This window comes from Pleurodeles waltl, chromosome 8, assembly GCF_031143425.1.
Source record: "Pleurodeles waltl isolate 20211129_DDA chromosome 8, aPleWal1.hap1.20221129, whole genome shotgun sequence".
Classification (NCBI taxonomy): Eukaryota; Metazoa; Chordata; class Amphibia; order Caudata; family Salamandridae; genus Pleurodeles; species Pleurodeles waltl.
In genome coordinates this window covers 1,327,655,144-1,327,675,783 of record NC_090447.1, presented here as the reverse complement: position 1 = coordinate 1,327,675,783, position 20,640 = coordinate 1,327,655,144, and the positions used below count along the sequence as shown (strand labels likewise).

At 45.2% G+C, this 20,640-nt stretch overlaps 1 protein-coding gene across 1 annotated transcript in view; it reads left to right on the top strand.

The window, feature by feature from the left end:
* ATM (ATM serine/threonine kinase) overlaps nucleotides 1–20,640 on the top strand; it is a 1,319,133-nt gene that overhangs the window by 42,655 nt on the left and 1,255,838 nt on the right. Inside the window, exon 4 of the mRNA XM_069202321.1 lies at nucleotides 20,234–20,379. Coding sequence (XP_069058422.1) covers nucleotides 20,234–20,379 — 146 coding nt within the window. The remainder of the gene's footprint in view (nucleotides 1–20,233; nucleotides 20,380–20,640) is intronic.

Genomic DNA, 20,640 nt, shown 5'->3' with positions numbered 1-20,640 from the left:
CATGGCTACTGACCCCAGTGAGGAATCCCAGGACAAGGGCAGAGGAACGCTACAATGAAGCCCATGGGCGAACTAGGAGGGTGATTGAGCGGACCTTGGGCCTCCTGAAGGCCAGGCTCAGGTGCCTCCACATGACAGGTGGATCCCTATTCTACTCACCAAAGAAGGTGTGCCAGATCATCGTGGCGTGCTGTATGCTTCACAACTTGGCTTTGCGACGACAGATGCTTTTTCTGCAGGAGGATGGTCCAGATGGCGGTGTTGTGGCAGCTGTGGAGCCTGTGGACAGTGATGAGGATGAAGCAGAGGAAGAAGACATGCAGAACAGGGACTCGGTGATCCAGCAATATTTCCAGTGAAACACAGGTGAGAATACAATCCTGCCTACTACATGTACTTTTACACTACTACCTCTATCCTGTGGGTCCCACTGTGTGTCATCTGCTTAAACTCCTCATGGACTAGAGCTGTGTGACATAGGTATGTTGACATTACTATTTCAAAAACACTTTGTCACTGTAATTGCAAATACACTATTTTGAAATCACAGACAGACTCCAGATCATTTTGTGCTTTAGGTGTGTTTACTTAAATGCCAAATATTGGAGGGGGCAGTTAAATGGTGAGGGGTGATGGTGGAGGAGTTTCCATGGCAGAGTCCAGTCTATTAGTCTCACAGGTGCATTGCCCATATGGGCATAGGAAGTGGAGCTGGGGCAGTTTAATTATGGACAGGGTGACAAAGTGGGACAGTAGGATGACAATCAGGGTGGTCTCATTTCTTGGCGGGGGTCTTGGCATTGTTCTCTGTCTTGTTCCTGGATCTCAGGGACCGTTTGCGGGGTGGTTCTCCGTCTGCAGGGGGTGGGGTGCTGGTGTGGTGGACCTGTGGCGGGGCGTCCTGTCCACTAGCGCCGGCGGAGGTGGTGGGCAGTTCATCGTCCATACTAGTGTCAGGGGCCCCTTGTAGTGCCACAGTGTCCCTCCTGGTGTTGGTTGAGTACTTCCTTCAGCACCCCTACGATGGTGCCCAGGGTGGAGCTGATGGTTCTGAGTTCCTCCCTGAAGCCCAAATACTGTTCCTCCTGCATGCGCTGGGTCTCCTGAAACTTGGCCAGTACCGTTGCCATCGTCTCCTGGGAGTGGTGGTATGCTCCCATGATGGAGGAGAGGGCCTCGTGGAGAGTGGGTTCCCTTGGCCTGTCCGCCCCCTGTCGCACGACAGCCCTCCCAGTTCCCCTGTGGTCCTGGGGGCCTCCGTCCCCTGGACCGTCTGCCCACTGCCACTGCCCCCAGGTCCCTGTTGTTGTTGGGGTGGTGGGCTATCCTGGGTTCCCTGTAGTGATGGACACACAGCTGATTGACGTGTCCTGGGGACGGAGGTATGGGCCCGCTGGGTGGGTGCTTTGCTGGTGTTTCCAGAGGGGGGAAGGTCTGTGGTGGCCTGTGCCTGTGTGAGGGGGAACCGCCTGTCCAGAGGTCCCCGATGGTCCGGGCTGGTCATCTAGATCCAGTTGGACAGCGCTGCTGTCATCACTGTGGGCCTCTTCTGTGGGTGGGGTGGACATGTCTGGACCCTCCTGTCTGGTGACGTTGGGTAGGGGTCCTGCAGGGTGGAAAGGCATGATTATTGCAGCTGTATGTGCCATGTTGTGCAATGGGTGGGTGACCGTGTACCCCAGTGCTGGCATTCCTGTGTTGGAGCTTGTGTAATGATGGTTTAGGGGGGTGTATGGCTATGTGCAGTGTGCATGCTTTGGTGATGGGTGCAGGGCTTGGTGTTGGGATGGGTGGTTTGTGATATTGGTACATTTGTGAGGAGTTGGTGTGATGGGGGTGAGGGTGAGGGTGGGGGTATGTGATAGCATGCAGGTAGGGTGGGGGATGTAATAGTAAAGCTTTGACTTACCAGAGTCCATTCCTCCAGCTACTCCTGCGAGGCCCTCAGGATGCAGAATCCCCAAGACCTGCTCCTCCCATGTTGTTAGTTGTGGGGGAGGAGGTGGGGGTCTGCCGCCAGTCCGCTGAACTGCCAGGTACCACGAGACCACGGAACGCACCTTCCCCCGTAGGTCGTTCCACCTTTTCCTGATGTCCTCCTGATTTCTTGGGTGTTGTCCCACTGCGTTGACCCTGTCCACTATTCTTCGCCATAGCTCCATCTTCCTTGCAATTGAGGTGTGCTGCACCTGTGCTCCGAATAGCTCTGGCTCTACCCGGACGATTTCCTCCACCATGACCCTGAGCTCCTCCCCCGAGAACCTGGGGTGTCTTTGCCATGCCATGGGGTGGTGTAGGTGGTGTGTGGTGATAAGTGTGGTGATATGTAGTGGTGTGTTGTGTGAGGTGCGTGGAAGTTGTGTGGGTGATGGTGTTATGTGCCTGTGGATGCTGTTGTACTTGCTGGTGGTTTCTCTCTCTGGCCTTCTTTCTGTATTTTTTGTTGTGGGGGTTTTGTGGGTGATGTGGGTGTGTGTTTTGTATTGTAATGGGTGTGTGAGAGTGGTGTGTGTATGTGTCTCGGGTGTGTGTATTTTGAATCGTCCAATGTGGGGATGTTTTGTATGTGTGTGTGTGTGTGTGTATTTTGAGCACGGCAGTGTGTACCGCCAATGAAATACCGAGGTTGAAAGACCGCCGCATGGATTCGTGTGTCGTGATAGTGTGGCCGTATTTCTGTCGGCGTGACGGTGGAGGATTTGTTTTCACCAGTTTATCACTGACCTTTGATGTGGCGGACTTGTTTGGGTGTCTGAATTTTGGCGGATTCCGAGATGTGGGTCATAATAGCTGTGGCGGAATTTCGCGGCCGCGGCGGTGTGTTTGCGGTCTTCTGCACGGTGGTAAGCGGCTTTTACTGCCAATGTTGTAATGAGGGCCATAGTCTTCCTTTTTGGATATAGCAGATTCCGGTACACCTGCAGTGCGGAGATTACTGTGACGGGACATTGCCTCCCAATCTTCACTTTTAGCTTTTATAATGTCTAATATGCTGTCCATTTTTAGGAGTTGTTCTTTTGATTCAATTTGCTGATCATCTAAGTCGGAGATTTGCGTTTACAGATTGTCCAGCCTGGTCTCGTGCATGTCCACGCATTGTTTAACTTGGTCAAGACGGAAGTGAGGAGGTCCAGCTTGCCATCATTAGTTTTAGGGCTAGTTTTTCATATCCAGTAATATTTCTTTGGGGTCAAGCTCACCGGGATCCTTTTCAGGTGGGGAGTTTGATATTCCACCGTAGGTTCTTTTACTCTCTCTGTGGTGCGCTTTTTCCCTTCGAATGAAGGGTTTGCCTGTTTGCCATCCGTTATGCCCACCCTCGTAGCAGGCACAGGTTATTCGGATAGATAGGGGAGTCCTCTCGAGTCAGGATGTGTATGCAGCACGGAGAAGATGCCACCCTCCATTGCCTTGGTTGTAGCCACCTAGAGGGCCTCGTCACTCCCAGCCATCTACCAGACTATGGCAGGGGCCACGAGCAGGCCACAGAGGCGATCCTAGGGAAAATTGGGGCCCCTCCCCACTTAGTGCGTGGTGTATCTGCAGTCGTGCACCAGCCAGACGATGGGTCCTTCACGTATGGCCTGCTGGGCCATTACCTCCGCATCCAGGGGCGGGGGTTTGGTGGGACGGTTGCAGCAATCTCTGGGCCTTTCCCTCTCAGGCCCCCCCACTTACCGGGTTCACACCCGCACCGCTGCTAGCCTGCATTCGGCCTCCGGTCAGGCATTGGGCCGCAGGCCTCACACCAGGCCACCAGCCCAGTCTGGACCGCTTGAGCCAGTACGGGCTTTACCATTGTCCCAATATTATCCCTCTGGGATCAGTCTACAATCGTGCCTCTGTCTTCCAGTCCTACTACATTTAGCCAGTTATTTGGAATCCGGAGGCCGTGTCGCGGCCCCTGCACATCAGGTGCCATGCAGGGACAGGCCCAGGCTCGCTCTGCCACGCGGTGCTCAGGGACACAGTTAAGCAGCATCCGCTGTCACAAATGCCGCTCACCTCTGCAGCATCTGGTGATGTTAGCGACTTGCAGTCGGGGGCCTCATTATAATCGGATTTTGTAGGATTTAACTCGGCTGCCCGGCAGAGCCCTCTAAGGAGCGACCTCTTGCTGCTCTGCGGGACCAAGCAAGATATAGTATGAATGGTTAATGGGAAGCAATACTAAGAGGCTAAGGGACACTAACACCCCTTCATAATTTATTTGGGGTCAAAACAATACTGCCAGGGTTGTGTCCCTTTTTATTAATATATAGATCCCCACCTGTGAGCGGGTGTTTAATCTCCAGGTGGGGGGCTCAATGCACAATTCACCATGTTTAGAGTGTTGCAGCCTCTGCAGAGAAAATGCGGCCAGTCGCACTTCACCTGTTGAGAAGAGGCGCCGGCTGCCAGAGGATAGAGCAAGCTGATCTTAAAAATGGTGAAGTGCGCGGTCCTCTAGCTGTCAGCTGACCGCAATGCGGCCTAAACCCAGGGTGAAACTGAAATATGGAGCAGCCACAGAGGTGCAATAATGTTCCTGTTCTGGAAAGAACCATGCTAGTAACAGGGAAAGCATGTAGCGATAACAAGTGATAACATGCAACCAGCGTTATCATCAAACTAGGTTAAATAATATATGAGAGAAAAGTGAGGCACTTATCTGGAGGCTGCTGGAGCAGCGAAGAAAGAGGGAGAAGGAGCGTGGACAGAGGGTCTTGAAAGGCAAGTCTAACAGCTTATTGGACAATATGGTATTACTGTGTTCCCTGTGCTTTATGGGACATGAAGTTTTGTTGGTTATTTGTTTCTGACATAACTCTTTGAATGGCTGCTTGTATAAATAAAGTGAAGAAAGAACAGTCTAATCCTCACCTCCGGTTCTGACATAGAATCAAGAAAATCCTTAAGACATTTCCATCGCTTTCCATGTCAGGATGATGATCCTTATCCCCATTGGTTATTTCAAGGATATAAATGTAGTGCAAAGCTGTGGATCACTTTACGGATAAACCACTTTGATGCTTGAATGCCTGCTGTGTCATATGAATGATGAAAATGTGTCTCATAATGTGTAAGATTACTCCCACATAGTGTTTCTGTCATCCTATCACCTCATTCGACCGTCAGATGTCATGGAGAAATAGTTTTCTAAATTTTTTTCTTTTCTTTTTCAGGTTAGTTTTTTAAATTATATTTGAAAATGTAACACCAATAAATAGTTTTGCATACAGTAGCTTAGTGCTGGACGTACTGAGATTTATGAATCCCAGTTTACTAGTATTGTACTCATCTGTATTTTGGTTTTGCATTTGTTTTTGTTAGTCTTTCTGGTGTTTCCTATTTGGATGTAATCTTAACCAAAATCATAAAGAAATACTGGAACCTAATAAGTATAAACTGACATTGTGTTTAGTTTTATTCTAATTAAATTAAACTGTCCTAATGTTAATAAAAGATACATTGTTTGATACCTCAGTGCAAATAGGGGCCTTGTATTCACAAGGGTCTTGTTTAATACTGGAGCTGTATTTGTGCTGCTAGACCGGGCATCCTTGGCGTAGTCTCCCCTGTCTTTTTGCCTCTGCTTCCTGTGTTGTGACTGTGTGCAGGACTTTTTATTTTTGCTGGTATTTGGTACTCTGGGCACTTTATTGCTGCTGACCAGTGCTAAAGTGCAAGTGCTCTCTGTTTGAACTGTATATGTAATTGACTTTTCCATGATTGGCATCCTTGATTTACTATAATTTCCCTAGTAAAGTGCACTAGAGCTGGGCAGGGCCTGTAAATCAAATGCTACTAGTGGGCTTGCAGCAGTGATTGTGGCTCACACATGAGTATCCCTAAAACATGGCTCAGACCTGCCACTGCAGTGTCAGTGTGGGCAGTTTAAACTTCCAATTTGACCTGGCACGTGTACCCACTTCCCAGTCACAAACCTTCCCTTTTCACACATGTAAGGCACCCCTAACTTGGGCCCTAGGTAGAACCATGGGCATGGTGCAGTGTATGTTAAAGGTAGGACATGTACTGATGTGTTTTTCATGTCCTGACAGAGAAATACTACCAAATTAGTTTTTTTCACTGTTGCAAGGCCTGTCTCTCTCATAGGTTGACATTCGGACTGCCTTTAAATTACTTTTAAGTGTAGTGTCCCATTGGAAGCAGATAGATATCTGGAGTTTGGGGTCTTTGCACTCACAATTTAAAAATACATTTTTTTGGTAAACTTCGTTTTTAGATTGTCAGTTTGAAAATGCTACTATTAGAAAGTGGGCATTTTCTTGCTTAACCATTCTGTGCCTCTGCCTGCTAATGTATTCCACGTCTGAGTCGGACTGACAGTTAGGCTGGTGTGGATTCTCTCTAGACAGTGACAGAAAGGGAGCTGGGGTGTAGCCTGCATATCCTGATGGGTATCCTGAGCTAGACTGAAGAGGGAGAAGCTGACATTTGCACCTGAAAGGGCTGTACCTTTCCTCAGACAGTGCAGTCTCCAACCCCCTGGTGTGTGTCTGGATCCAGGCCTGGGCAAGGTAGGATCTTGTCAAGAACAGAGACTTTTTTTTTGAAGGTTGCCTACTTCAGAGGCAGAAAGGGGTATAAGTAGTGGACTCAAAACCCCAGACTTTTAGATTACTTCTGGACTCAAGAGGAACCTCTGTCAAGGAGAAGAGCTGGAAGAGGAGTACTGCCCCTTTGTCTGTGACTGTCCTTTGCTGGCTTGGCCTGCAGTTGCTGCTTCTGTCTGAAAAGAGGAGAAAGACTGAACTTTGTACTATATTCCTACTTGTGAAGTGTCTCCAAGGGCTTGGACTGAGCTTGTCCTTTGTTTTGAAGTCTCAGGGCCATTATAGACTTCCTCTGCCAGCACCTGGAGTCTCTGCTGAGACTCCTACCCTGCGAGGTGGTGCCTGCTTCTGTCCCTGGGCCCTTGAAAGGTGAAGCTGGTGAAACCAAGGAGGAAATTCACGCACAGGAGCAGTGGGGGAAAAAAATTGACTTATCTCCTGCAATGCAGCTGTAAAAACGCACCACTTGCAATAGCGGCTAAAAATTTGACGCACCGCCTGCATCCCAGTTGGGAAATCGATGCGTCGCAAGCTTCAGGCTGCTGGAATCGACGCAACCCCCATGCAGCACAGCTCTCATCACCATGCGGCTGGATTTCGTATATATCGTTGCTGGGCGTCCGAATCCATACAAATCTGCCCGGATCCGAAGTGCCCGTCCGGAAATCAACACATTGCTCTCTTGCGGTAGAAAAAAACAATGCATTGCCTACCCGTCCGGAGAAGAAGCGATACACGGCCTCACTTGTGAATAAGGAATCTACGCATTGCTGACTTTTCTGGCGCACGCTCGCCCGTGCCGCTTCATTTTTGATGTAACCCAGGTACTTTGTGTAACATCAACACATCCATTGTTTTCTATGGAGTAAGACTCTTTAATTTAAAAATTCATAACTTGTGTATGTTGGATACTTGTTGTTATTGTCTTGTTTGATTTAGATAAATATTGGCTATTTTTCTAAACTGGTGTGCTGCCCATTTTGTAGTGTTTTCACTGTATTACTGTGTGTGTTGGTACAAATACTTTACACATTGCCTCTGAGATAAGCCTGACTGATTGTGCCAAGCTACCAAGGGGGTTAACAGAGGTTATCCTAGGTGTGTATCTCCCTTACCTTGACTAGAGCAAGGGACCCTGCTAGGACCGAGTGCAAACTGACTGCCAACCAGGGACCCTATTTCTAATGTGCAAACAATGATACACTCTAACAAACATTCAAGCACAACAAATTACTTTGCTATTCCTCAGAAACATTCATGGTATCATGTTTACAACCCCACTTCATTGCCCTAGAACCGAAGTGGGCAAAGTAGCTAGTAAAGTATTTCCTTCACTTCATTGTAGTAAGCCATACCTGAACATATGGTAGAGGAAATTCTTCTGCAGCCCTTCTCACTATTACCATACTAACACATCTTTTCGTTTCTCTTAGGAAACCTATTGCTTAGCCCCATTAGTACAAGTAGGGATGGCAAAAAGACATGTTCCTTTCTTTTGTCCTATCTATTGTGTTCAACTCTGTCATCCAAAATGTATAAACTTGTTCACCTTCCAAAATGCTTACTGGTTTGTGACTGCCATTTGAACGTCAATTCCTATCCTGCTGTTTGGGAAGTCGGTTAACATGTGTAAGCATATTTTGTTTCCATTTATAACAACACAACCGTATATGAAATCTGCATATGCACACTAATTTGGGAAGATGAATCGTAAGAATTTTCATGAAGATGAGTTGCTTATAAAGAAACAGTACATTTGTTTGTGGATATATGTATGGCCCATCTTTATGATATTTCATAATAGCAGGCTAGCTATTTAATGACTAGCATTATCAGTACTGGTGATAGAGGACACTCCTTCCTTGTTACACATCTGACTGAATCAATTGTTGTTGACTAGGCTTGCAGATTCCTGCATAGCTATTTTATATGAGCCATGAAATTACCTGTTGTTAAACCTGTCAATGTTGGTGTGATCTTCCCCCAAACATTTTGTCTTCACCTCTCCTGTTTCCTAAATTTCCTCTTTTGTTGGCATTAGGACTGTGTGCACTTTACCACTGCTTGCCTGTACTAAAGTGCTTGTGCTCTGTCCCGTAAACATGTTAAAATTGTCCTGCGCCTAATTGGCACATTTAATTTGCATATGTTCCTAGTAAAATGGTAATAAGTGTACCTAGGGTGTGCAAATTAAATGCTGCCAGTTAGCCTGTAGCACTCATTGTGCCAACCACTAAAGTAGCCCTTTAAACATGACTCCAGCCTGCTATTGCAGCCTGTAGTGCAGTTCTATACTGCCATTCCTACATGGGAAAAAACATCTTGTGCCAGGCCTAAACTTTCTTTTGTATACATTTAAGTCCCTCTTAAACTACTAGGCCCTAAACAGCCAATAGGACATTCAAGAAACTGGGTTACTGGTTGAGGGGGCTGAACCCTACTCCAATAGGAACAACTACCCATGTCCTTGTGAAGTCACTAGAAAACCCCAAATTAACCTGTGCTCAACCCTGAGATTGCTTGGTACAGAGTTTTCTGCTTTTACTCTGAGTCAATGTGTTAAATATTTATGCAACATCTCAAACAGTAACACATTGAAAACCCAGCACAAAAGGATTCCACACCAGTTTAGAAAAATATAATTTATTTGACTAAATATACACAAGACCAAAGTGAGAAAAAAACAATTAGTAGAACTGGAGATATGCATATTTAAAGATTTCAAGTAAAAATATAGCCAAAAAGCTCACAGCTCCAGATGTGGATATCTGGTCGTACCTGACTGGGACAAAACCTCAAGCTCAGCCCGACCGCAATAGAGCGCAGGGTGGCTGCAGGGACCCTGTTAGACCTGCGGAACAACAGTAACTTAAAACTTGGTTTGCGGACCTTTGTGAGGTCCTGTGCTGCGGATGTGTCCCACAGCAGAGGAGATGCTTCGGTTCTGAGGAGCTATGATGTGAGGTCCTGCATCATTATTGAGGATCCCGTGGAAGAGGACTTGCGACACGAAGTCCTGCATTGCGGATGTGCCCTGCAGTCGAGTCGATGGGGCAGTTCGCAACAGTGGTTGAGACAAGAACCTCAGTCATCGTTGAGGCTGCCGTCGATAAGATATTTGTAATGCAGGGTCCTGCGTCAGGAAAACTTAGCAGAAGCAGCTGTCCTGATGTGGGCTGCGAAGTTGATGTGGAGTCCTTGTGCTATTAGAGCCCTTGCAGACAAAGGTGTGTTGGTTCTGCTTGGGATTGTGTAGTGCAGCAGAGGAGATGTCTGCTTTGCTGGGTTCATTTGGCACAAGTCCCTCTTGAGACATTGTAGCTCTTGTAGAATTTGTGGCCAGTCAGTAGACTCAAACTCCTAATTGTGCTTGGGCTTGTTGTTCAGAGACAGTATTTGAGACTTCTAGCAATCCAGGTCTCTGAAATAGTGTTCGCTGCTGCAGTTCAAGCTAGGGCAACAAAGTATTTTACATACGGACTACTACTGCTAGCTCTGTCGTATGAATGCTTCTACAGACATTATCCTCAGTATTCATGCTCTGTTTTGCTGCGAGGGATAGTTGACAGGGATGGTTGCTGGGTGGGGTAACCCGAAGATTGGTTGGGTGCTGTATGGACAGTTCAATGCTGACTGGCATGTGGGCAAGGTGACCTCCAGCAATTCAGGACTGGAAAGAGCTCCAATCCTTCAGGTGATCATTTAGTGACTATACTGATGGCATCAGCCTGCTGCCCTCCAGACGATAGTTTTCTGATCTGGTGGCATGAAAAGGTAATATTGATGATGAGTAAGTATGGTGGTATATAGTGAGAAGATTGCTTGCATCAGACGTGATGATCTGTGAGTAATTCTGTCATGTTTATCTTGTAGTCCACACTGTATCCCCAGTGCCCATCTGGAAATTCGACAAGGGTGATGCAACCACAGATGAGAGTATCCAGTAAGCCAGTGGACCAGATCTTGGTTCTTTATTATTTTGTCTCATTCCATTCATTATGACACAGGACAGCAGAAATGTGGTCCGCATTGTGGTAAGGGGGTGTTGTAGGGCAAGCATGACCATCACTCCTGCTGGATCAGGATAACTCAGGTTAGTGTATCTGGCAGGCTGGCAAAGCACCTTCCTGCCGACTTCTGAGGTTTCAGGGCTAGGTTTGCACCACTTGGCTCCTAGATGGCAGAGTCCAGGTGCTGGGTTCAAGGTTGTTGGAGTGTTCTATCTGTGAGTCTAGTCAGGAGGCCAGCCAACTAGGCTTCAGAGTCACTGTGGGGTCTTGGGTTCAACAGATGCAGGTCCAGCCCTTCTGACTCAGGAAAGAGGGTAGCAGTTCTTCAGAGTAGCAGTCCTTTTAGCAGCACAACAGTCCTTCCTGGGAGAGTATCCACAGGTACAGAAACGTAGTGGAGAGTCGATGTCTAAGATCCAATATGTATACCCATTTCTGCCTTTGAAGTGGGAGAAGCTTCTAGAGGTTTCCCTTTGAAGTCCACAACCTTCCTGCCATGACCACAGACTAACTACAAAGGGTATGCAGTCCTTTGTATGGATGCAGAACACAGACTGTTCAAGTGTAAGTAGGTCTGTTCCCAGTTCTGCCCCCCCCGCAACCCCCCTTCCCCCCCATACTGCCAGTAATGGCCCATCCAGGCACACCTAAGCTCTCCGTAGTGTGTGGCTTTCTAGGACAACTACACAGAGACCAACTGTCAGCTGCTCCCAGTCATCTGACCCTGGGACAGGCTTCAGGAACTGAATCGCTAAGGCAGGAACATGGCAACTTTCAAAATTTGCCATTTTTAAAATTTGTCTTTACCATAAGAGTGGGATTGTAATTAAAAATCCTAAAACGTCTAACACAACCTAGTGACCTGCTCCCATTTAGAAATTACAGCTTATAAAGTATAAAATAATAAGGTAACACCACTGTTATCCTGGGGGTGAGGTAGACCTTTACAGTAGTTAAAAGCAAATTTAAGTCTTTCACTACCAGACATATAAAACTTAAAATTACATCGCCTAATTTTTAAATACATTGTACCCTTCCCAGTGGGCTATTTAGGGCCTACCGTAGGGGTGACATACATGCATTAAAAAGGAAAGTTTGGGTCTGGCAAAAGGTTTATTTTGCCACGTCAGCATGGCGATTTAAAACTCCTCACAGAGGCTGTTATGGCAGGCCTGGGGTTTAAATGGTTATGTAAGTGGGTGGCACATTAAGTGCTTCAGGCCCGCTGGTAGCATTTAATTTACTGCCCGAGTACATGCAGTACCAATTGACATATAAGTAAGGTGAATCTACCAGTTGGGGGGGTGAGTCAGTTTTACCATGTTTTAAGGAGTGAGCACATGTACTATAGCACTAGTTAGCAGTGGTAAAGTGCACTGAGTCCTAAGGCCAACAAACCCAAGATTAGCCAAAAATGGAGCAGTATAAGAAAGTACCCTCTTTCTTGGCATGGTTACCCCCACGGAGATTGGAGTTACATTATTTATTTTAATAAGTGCTAACTTTTGTTTGGGAAGAGATGGGAATCTGAAGATTGGACTCGAACGAACTGTAATTTAAAATCATCTGTATTAGTAAAGTCAGGGTTTAAGTTAAAATTCTGAAAAGGGCCACTATTAGAAAGTTGGCGTGGTGTTTTTCTTTTTTTTTTTTTGTCCTAGCCATCTGGTACCTACAGTCTGTGTCCCAGGTCACATGACTGCGAATAGCACGTCAGTTAGCCTTTGTGTATTACTCCCAAACAGTGAGGCAAAGGAGTCTAGGTTTTTGGAGGATAGGTGGGGCAGAGCTGCTGTTCCCTGTCCAACTTGCATTTCAAAGGGGTGCCTTGAGCACACTCACAAAGAAACGTGACACCAGTCTTTTGGCACCCCAGACTACTCTGAACTTGGCAGGGCAATAAAAGAACTTACCAGAACCAGATGTGGGGATGGCGCAGATGTCATTTACTCTTCAAAGGCTGGCACCAGGTATAAATATAGAATCTCCTGAGCCACCTCTTCCGTACACCCCTTGACCTGTGGAGTTTTCAGAATGGCTGTCTGCTGTCAGAAGGACTGCCCTACTGCTGGAAGGACTACCTTGCTGCCCTGCTGACTGAAAGAGGACTGGACCACCTTCTTGAACCCAGGACCAACAGAGTGACTGCAAGGGCTAGTTGGCTGACGTCCTATGTGATCTATAAAGACATAACATGGTCAAGAGTTCTTGATTCCTGCATCTGGCCTCTACCTCAGGCCTCGAAAAATCATAAAAATGTTACTAGTCCTGCAGGTTAAGTAGCTTGAATAATCTGCTTGACCTAACTGTAATGTACTTAACCCAGAAACGGGTATCAAATTGTGTGATCCTAGGCAAATATTGTATTTTTCAGTCACCTTTTTCTTCATTCTCACATGAGTGCACCTTCAAATATGTGAGTTAAGCATTTCTGCTGTTTAAAAAAAAAAAAAAAATCCTCTTTTGTTTGTTTACATACACTAACCGTTTGCTCCATGTATAATAAATCTAGCCCACGCATAGAGTACACATATTCCATGCATGACTTGCCTCTTAGTTTACTAATAGCTTTGTCATCAGGGCAGGAGTGTTTCTCAATTTGTTTAAACACTCACTTTTCATAAATATATTACTAAAGCATGATGTGGTAGCGCATTGTCATTTACAGACAGTAAACTTCCAAGAAATGCCCAAAAAAACATTCAACTACCTATCAGCTTTAATGATAAAACTATATAGTGTATTAAAAATGTTTGAAAATTGGGTTAGAGAAAACATTTATCATTTGCACATCACCAAATAAAGTGTTCTGACTTTTTTCATCCTATTAAAATATTTTTTTTCAACACACAGAAGTACAAAAACTGGCCTCACAGCTACTGAAATAGATTTTGAAATGTTTGTAAAGTTGACTTAGTTATATAAATATTTTGTGTTAGGAAAAACCTGATACCAAAAGACTTTTCACATAGGCCAGACAGTTCACCTTACAAAATCCTGGAACTCTGCATTGCAAGAAAACAAACTGACTTTTGACCTCTGTCTCTGATAAGAGAGCAAATGTGACAAGAATAAGATTTAAAAGCATCTTAATTGCTAATTCAGTTTTTGACTGAGCAGAACCCATGTTCTTTGTCCTCTCCCCAGAAGGTTCGAGTGGAATCTAAAAATAGCTCGACCTCATAAAATAAAACTCGCCATAGTGAGTGGTTGAGTAGATTTTTTAAGCCCTTTACCTGGAGTGAGTATTAACCCACTAATTGGCGTCCCTTCCCTAGGTCCTGGACACTTGGAAGTGGTGTTAGAGGTGCTGCTCCCTACTAACCCTTAAACTTGGGACTTAAAAGAAAATCCAGCAAAAAGCTCCAGACGAACACATATAAAGCCGGGTCCTACTTGCCAGACGATCCGCTAAAGGTGCAGCGCCTGACTTCACGGTAGCGCCTGCTCGTTCGTCTCCGCAGCAGCCAATCATGTTAGGTGGGACCTCTTTCGAAATATATCTGGCTGCATGGAGTCCAAGAAAGTGACTAAGTCTCAAGTAGAAAACTTCACAGCGACTCTGTCCAGCGTCTCCCCGATGGCGGCACCTCCTCAGATACTGCTGGCTGTCTTGCCCTGCCGAACTTTAGCTTCTCAGGGACTTGTACTCAAAAATATTATTTTCTAAATCCGAAGGTAAGGTGAGACCGGGCCCAATCCACCTCATGTAGCCGTACCACGCTCCATCGCGGTTGGCCTTAACTTTTGACTTTGCCCCCGTCTTGTGTGACCAGGTACGTATTGTTGCTGCTTTGACCTTTTTAGGTGCTATTTTTCACTTATAATTCTAAGAGTTCATAATTCCAGCTCTACCAATTGGATTTAATTTGTTTTGGTGTCCTTTTATTTATTAAAATCTCTATTTTTCTAAATTGGCTTGGGTTTTTCCTCGTGTTGTGTTTCACTTCAATGTTTGTGTGCCGCATAAATACTTTATGCCGCATAAATACTTTATGCATTGCCTCTAAATTAAGCCTGATTGTGTTTTTGCCAAACTACCAGAGGATTAAGCATAAGTTAACTTAGTGACTTTTGTGGTTTACCCTGACATGGATGGTGGTTGTTGATTGAGTAGGGTTTACACTCCCCCCTTAACCAATAAGCCAATTCCTTACAACTGTTCCCACTAGTTTGGCAAGCTCTGGCATTTAACAAATAATTATTATAGAGCTGTGTCCTGTGATAAAATCTTGCATTGCGCTTCACATCTCTTAGGTTCTGCCTCGCATTTGCAGATGAGTAGCACAGTACTCAGTAGGAGTGCTTTGGATGGAAAAGTTATGTCAGGTGGGCTGCATTTTGGTGGTGTATGTCACAAGGGAGGTCCAGAATCATTTCCCTATCTTGTTTTGTCACATAATGTGTTTGAACTTGAATTAAAAAGGAGTGAGATATAGAATGGCAAATTATAGGAAGCTGGCTCTTTATATACTATCTCAAAGTGAGCGATAGTGTGCAAAGAGTCCAGGGGTTACCCTTAAAGGTTGATAGTGGCAACAATAGATAATACTAATGTGGTAGTGTGGTTGAGCAGTTAGGTTTATCAGAGGGTAGTGTTAAGCATTTGTTGTACACAACCAGGCAATAAAGGAGAAAACACACTCAAAGACAACTCCAGGCCAATAGGTTTTTATATAGAACAAATATTTTTCTCTTAATTTATTTTAGAACCAAAGGATTCAGATTTCAAGTAAGTACATAAATTGTAAGGTTCTTGGCATAGGTAAATATAGAACTTTGAATGAAAACAGTAATGTAAACAGTTTGGCATAAAATGGCAATCAGCTATTTTAAAAGTGAACACTGCAAAATTCAACAGTTCCTGGGAGAGGTAAGTAAAGGTTAGTCTGTCAGGTAAGTAAAGCACTTACAGGTTCAGTCTCCGGGGCATAGGCAGCCCACCGTTGGGGGTTCAAGTCCACCCCAAACACCCAGCACCAGCAACACAGGGCAGGTCAGGTGCAGAGGTCAAATAAGGGCCCAAATAACATAGGTGCCTATGGAGACTAGGGGTGCTCCGGTTCCAGTCTGCTAGCAGGTAAGTACCTGCGTTCTCGGGGAGCAGACAAGGGGGGTTTTGTAGCACACTGGGGGGTCCCAAACAGGCACACAAAATACACCCTCAGCGGCATAGGGGCGGCCGGGTGCAGTGTGCTAACAAGGTGTTGGGTTTGTAATTGAAATCAATGGAGGGACCTGGGGGTCACTCTGGCGATACAGGGGGGGGGTGCTTCTCGGGCCAGCCACTGACTGGGCGAAGATGAGGTCCGCTTGCTGGTCACTCCTGCACCAGTAGTTGGTTCCTCTAGGGCCTGGGGCTGTGGGTGCAGTGCTTCTTCCAGGCGTCTGGTTCTTTGTTACTGGGCAGTCGCAGTCAGGGGGATCCTCTGGATTCTCTCTGCAGGCGTCATCGTGCGGGTCCAGGGGGGTAGTCTCAGGGTGGACACGTCGTGGGAGTCACCTGGGGGTCCTCGCTGCAGTGTTGGTTTCTCTGGACATGGGCCGGGGCTTCGGGTGCAGACACGGGCCAGGGGCGTGTTTGGGGACTCACGCTTCAGGAGTGAGGTGAGAGTCCCTTTAAAGATGGTTTCTTCTTGGTTGCCTTGGATAGAGCCGCTGTCCATGGGATTTTCTTGGTCCTTTAAGTTGGCAGGGCAGTCCAATGCGTCGGCAGAGGTCGCTGGGCCCGCTGGATGCGTCACTGTTGCAGGTTCTTTGAATCTGGAGACAGGCCAGTAGGTCTGGGGCTAAAGCAATTGTCGTTTCTTTCTCTGCGGGGTTTTCAGGTCAGCAGTCCTTCTTGTTAGGTCGTCAGGAATCTGATTTCAGGGTCGCACCTAAATGCTAGATTTAGGGGTGTGTTTAGTGCTGGAGGGTAGAGGCCAGTGTCTACTGTCCCTGAGGGTGGCTACACCCTCCTTGTGCCTCCTCCTTTTGGGCAGGGGGGCACATCCCTAATCCATATTGGGCTAAATCCTCCATGACAAGATGGAGGATTTTCCAAGGAAGGGGTCACCCAGCTCTGGACACCATAGCGGCTGCCCTGGCTGGAGCGTGACTCTTCTTTGTTTTTCTCATTAACTCCTCCAGACTTGCCGCAAAACGTGGAGGCTGTGTCTGGGGGGAGACAGACATCTCCTCTGGCTGGAGTGCCCAGGGACATTGTAACACCACGCTTGAGCCTTTGAGGTTCACCGCCAGCTGTTACAGTTCCTGCAAGGGGAGGTGTGAAGCACCTCCACCCAGGACAGGCTTTGTTCCTGGTCACAGAGTGGACAGAGGCACTAGCCCCATGTGGGCAGAAACTAGTCTGGAGGTGGCAGGCTGGCAGAGACCGGTCAGCCTAACACTAGTAGTTGGGCTGGCATATAGGGGGCATCTCTAAGATGCCCTCTGTGTGCATGTCTTAATAAATCTCACACTGGCATCCATGTGGATTTATTGCGTTGAGAAGTTTGATACCAAACTTCCCAGATTTCAGTTAGCCATTATGGAACTGTGGAGTTCGTGTTTGACAAACTCCCAGGCCATATACTCTTTATGGCTACCCTGCACTTACAGTGTCTAAGGATTGGCTTAGACACTGTAGGGGCATAGTGCCCATGCAGCTATGCCCTCACCTGTGGTATAGTGCACCCTGCCTTAGGGCTGTAAGGCCTTCTAAAGGGGTGGCTTACCTATACCACAGGCAGTGTGAGGTTGGCATGGCACTCTGAGGGGAGTGCCATGTCGACTTAGTCATTTTCTCCCCACCAGCACACACAAGCTGTGAGGCAGTGTGCATGTGCCGAGTGAGGGGTCCCCAGGGTGGCATACGACATGCTGCAATCCTTAAAGACCTTCCCTGGCCACAGGGCCCTTGGTACCAGGGATACCATTTACAAGGGACTTATCAGGGTGCCAGAGCTGTGCCAATTGTGGAGACAAAGGTACAGTTTTAGGGAAAGAACACTGGTGCTGGGGCCTGGTTAGCAGGGTCCCAGCACACTTTCAATCAAAGCTGGCATCAACAAAAGGCAAAACGTTAGGGGGTAACCATGCCAACAGTGGCATTTTCCTACAAAAGCTTTCAATTTTAATGTATGAATGGATAGGTGTGTGGGTGCAGTCTGGTATTTTTGGATGTTTTTGTAGGAGGTGACAGACTAATAAAATCTTTTTTCTCAGCATTTGTATTGCACTGTTTATGCACGTGAGAAGGAGAAAGTAGGAGAAGATTCATCCATGTGGATACCTACCATTTTTGGAGCACTTATTTTTCTGTCAGTAACCAGTGCAAACCCCAAACCTTTCTGCCTTTCTCTCTCTTGCTTTCCGTATCTTCTTGGCAGCCAGTGTATCACTTGTCATCAAAAAGTAATCAAACCTCCACTTAATTTTGGCATGTACCTATTCCCTTTATTGCCATATTCAACCTCAGAGCTGTATGTTACTCCCTGCGGCTTGCTGATGGTGCAGTCAAAGTTAATGAAGAGTATACTCTGGCAAGCAGTTCTTAACTTGTGGCCAGTGGACCTGTGAGGATCCACAAAACATAAACAGGGGATCTGCAACTGTTTAGAAAATTAAGTAATTCTAGCATATGAATAAAAATGTTTTATGTATGTATGTATATATATATATATATATATGTGTGGGTGTATGAAGCAACAAGTAAAATTGAAAATATTAAAACGTTATGTGAAGGCATTTAAAACTGGAGGCTAAAAATTAAGTTGGTGTCCTTCTCTCCATTAATGAGAGTAGCATAAGTACGGCAAACAAAAAGTAGTATTGACGATAAGTGGGGTCAATTCAAGTGTATACTAAAAGAAAGCCTGCCTTAGTAGCAAAAACAAAAACCTGTGATCTGCTAGAGTGTAGCATATTGCTTTGTCTTTTAAGAATTAAAAAGGAAAGATTATTTATCCTGTGCTTTTTGCCCACACAATTCCCTTACTCCCCTATATTATGATCATTCCAGTGGAATTGGGTAGAGCTTCTTTATGTCCTGTGGCTCCATATCTACTAAGGGTAAAATATGGATGAAACAATCCTTTATGAATGCTAGTTAGTCGGAGAGAGAACCGGTGGAAATCCAAAAACAACTCATTTTGGCCTGTGCTGTGGTCCAGACCACAGGGCCCAAACCCTATTTTGGTACTGTAATACTTACATGGGAGCTCTTCTTGCTAATTTTGGCTTGGGCTCCATTCACTGCTATTTATCTTTTCCATTGGGACTAGATGAAACAGCTTCAATTTGCATCTGCCCTTGCAATTAAATATCTTCTCAAACTTTGTTGTATTTCCCTTTTTTGCAAATATTATGAGATGAGCCCTTTGTGTCAATATTTGACACCTCTTCTGAACAAAATGGGCTTCTATATATGTAGACCAGCTTTAAGCTGCTTAAAAATAATTTCTTCGTCTGAGGTGTTTGAAACAGTTGACCCGTTCCCAAAATCAGTCATACAGCATCGTAAATATCTGCTGTTCTAAAAGCGTTAATTTTAGGAGATAATTTGTGTGTCCATTTTGACATAGCGATTTTAGAAATGTTATATCTGTTTAACTTCTGCGTCTAATTCTTAATGTACTTTATAGTCTTGTGTCATTTATTGTTCTCATGTATGTCTTTAGGTACTTTTATGATTATTTTCTAACAATCAAATGACGATGATTGAATTAAAAACTGAATTTAGGCAAACTCCAATCTTCCCATCTTTTAAATTTTGAATAGTTGTTTGTTAAATCAAATATTTCCTCATTTGTTTGTTTGATGTATACTTGTCTCTGCTTTTTTGTGCATTGTTTTCATGTTTAAATTGTAGAAATTGCTTAGGTGGGCGTCACTTGGTCCAGTAATGACTCTTTGGGGGCCCCTCAATCCAATAATGGTTCTAAAGGGGTCCTCAAATTCCATTATTAAGCCGGGGTCCACAAAAGTCAAAAGTTTGAGAACTGCTGCTGTATGATATGAGTATTTAGATTTTTAATGCGAGTAACTACCTTTCCCTTCTGTGATGCTCACCTTCTTGCATTATGGATGCTATGTTGATAAAGTAAATTTAAGGCAGGATCAAATCTACTAAAAAAAATGTTAAAGAATAAATAGCATGTTTCTTCATTGACATTTTAAGCTAGTGTAGAGAAGGCAAACCTTTTTTGTTTCAGGGGCCCCTTACCTGCAGTTCTGGCTTTCTCCCTTAGCTGTATCAACATAGCTGTATCCTCTGTAATCACCTTTAAAAATGGCTTATCCTTGTCCAAGAGAAAAATGTTAACGTTAAAAATATCATCATTTCTTTGTGCCTGGCTGGCTCGTGAAAAAACACATCGATTGAGTTGAAAATTAAAGTCTTCTTGTACCATAAAAATTGTTAACTTGAGATTATTCTTATAACATTAGGTCTCAACAAATACAATAATAGAAGTCTCCTCCGTTCAACTAATAAAACATATTTGTCTTAATTTTTAAATGTAAACCTAAGATGGCTATATTGATGTAGATTGTTTAGAAAGAAAACCTAATCGGTTGAAAAGGTAATACCCACCTAGCATGTTTCAAACTAATATCAATTGTTTTTAACAGGAATACATTACACTTGCTTCTGAACATTACTGTGTTTTATTCTTGCAGGTATCTGCAGAAATACATCCGCAAGGAAACTGAGAACCTTAAAACGGCAAAACCAAATGTGTCAGTTGCCACACAAACCTCTCGTCAGAAAAAGCTGCAGGAGATCAGTAGCTTGGTCAAGTATTTCATCCGATGCGCCAATAAAAGTTAGTATTATTTTATACTGAAATAAAGCTATCCAACGTCTTGACTACTCATTGACAGCCTGTGGCTATGTTCTGGGTACATTAAGTATATAGATATTTCAGGAGATAATGCATGTTTAACACGTATTTGGATGTGGCTATCTCCACTGTAGTCTTTTTATAATTTCTATGTAATAGCTTGCTTTGCAGTTAATTCCTTGTAGGTTTTCCTGGAGAGATTGTGGTGGGAGTTGAAAAGAATTGAGTGGGTGCAGACATTCA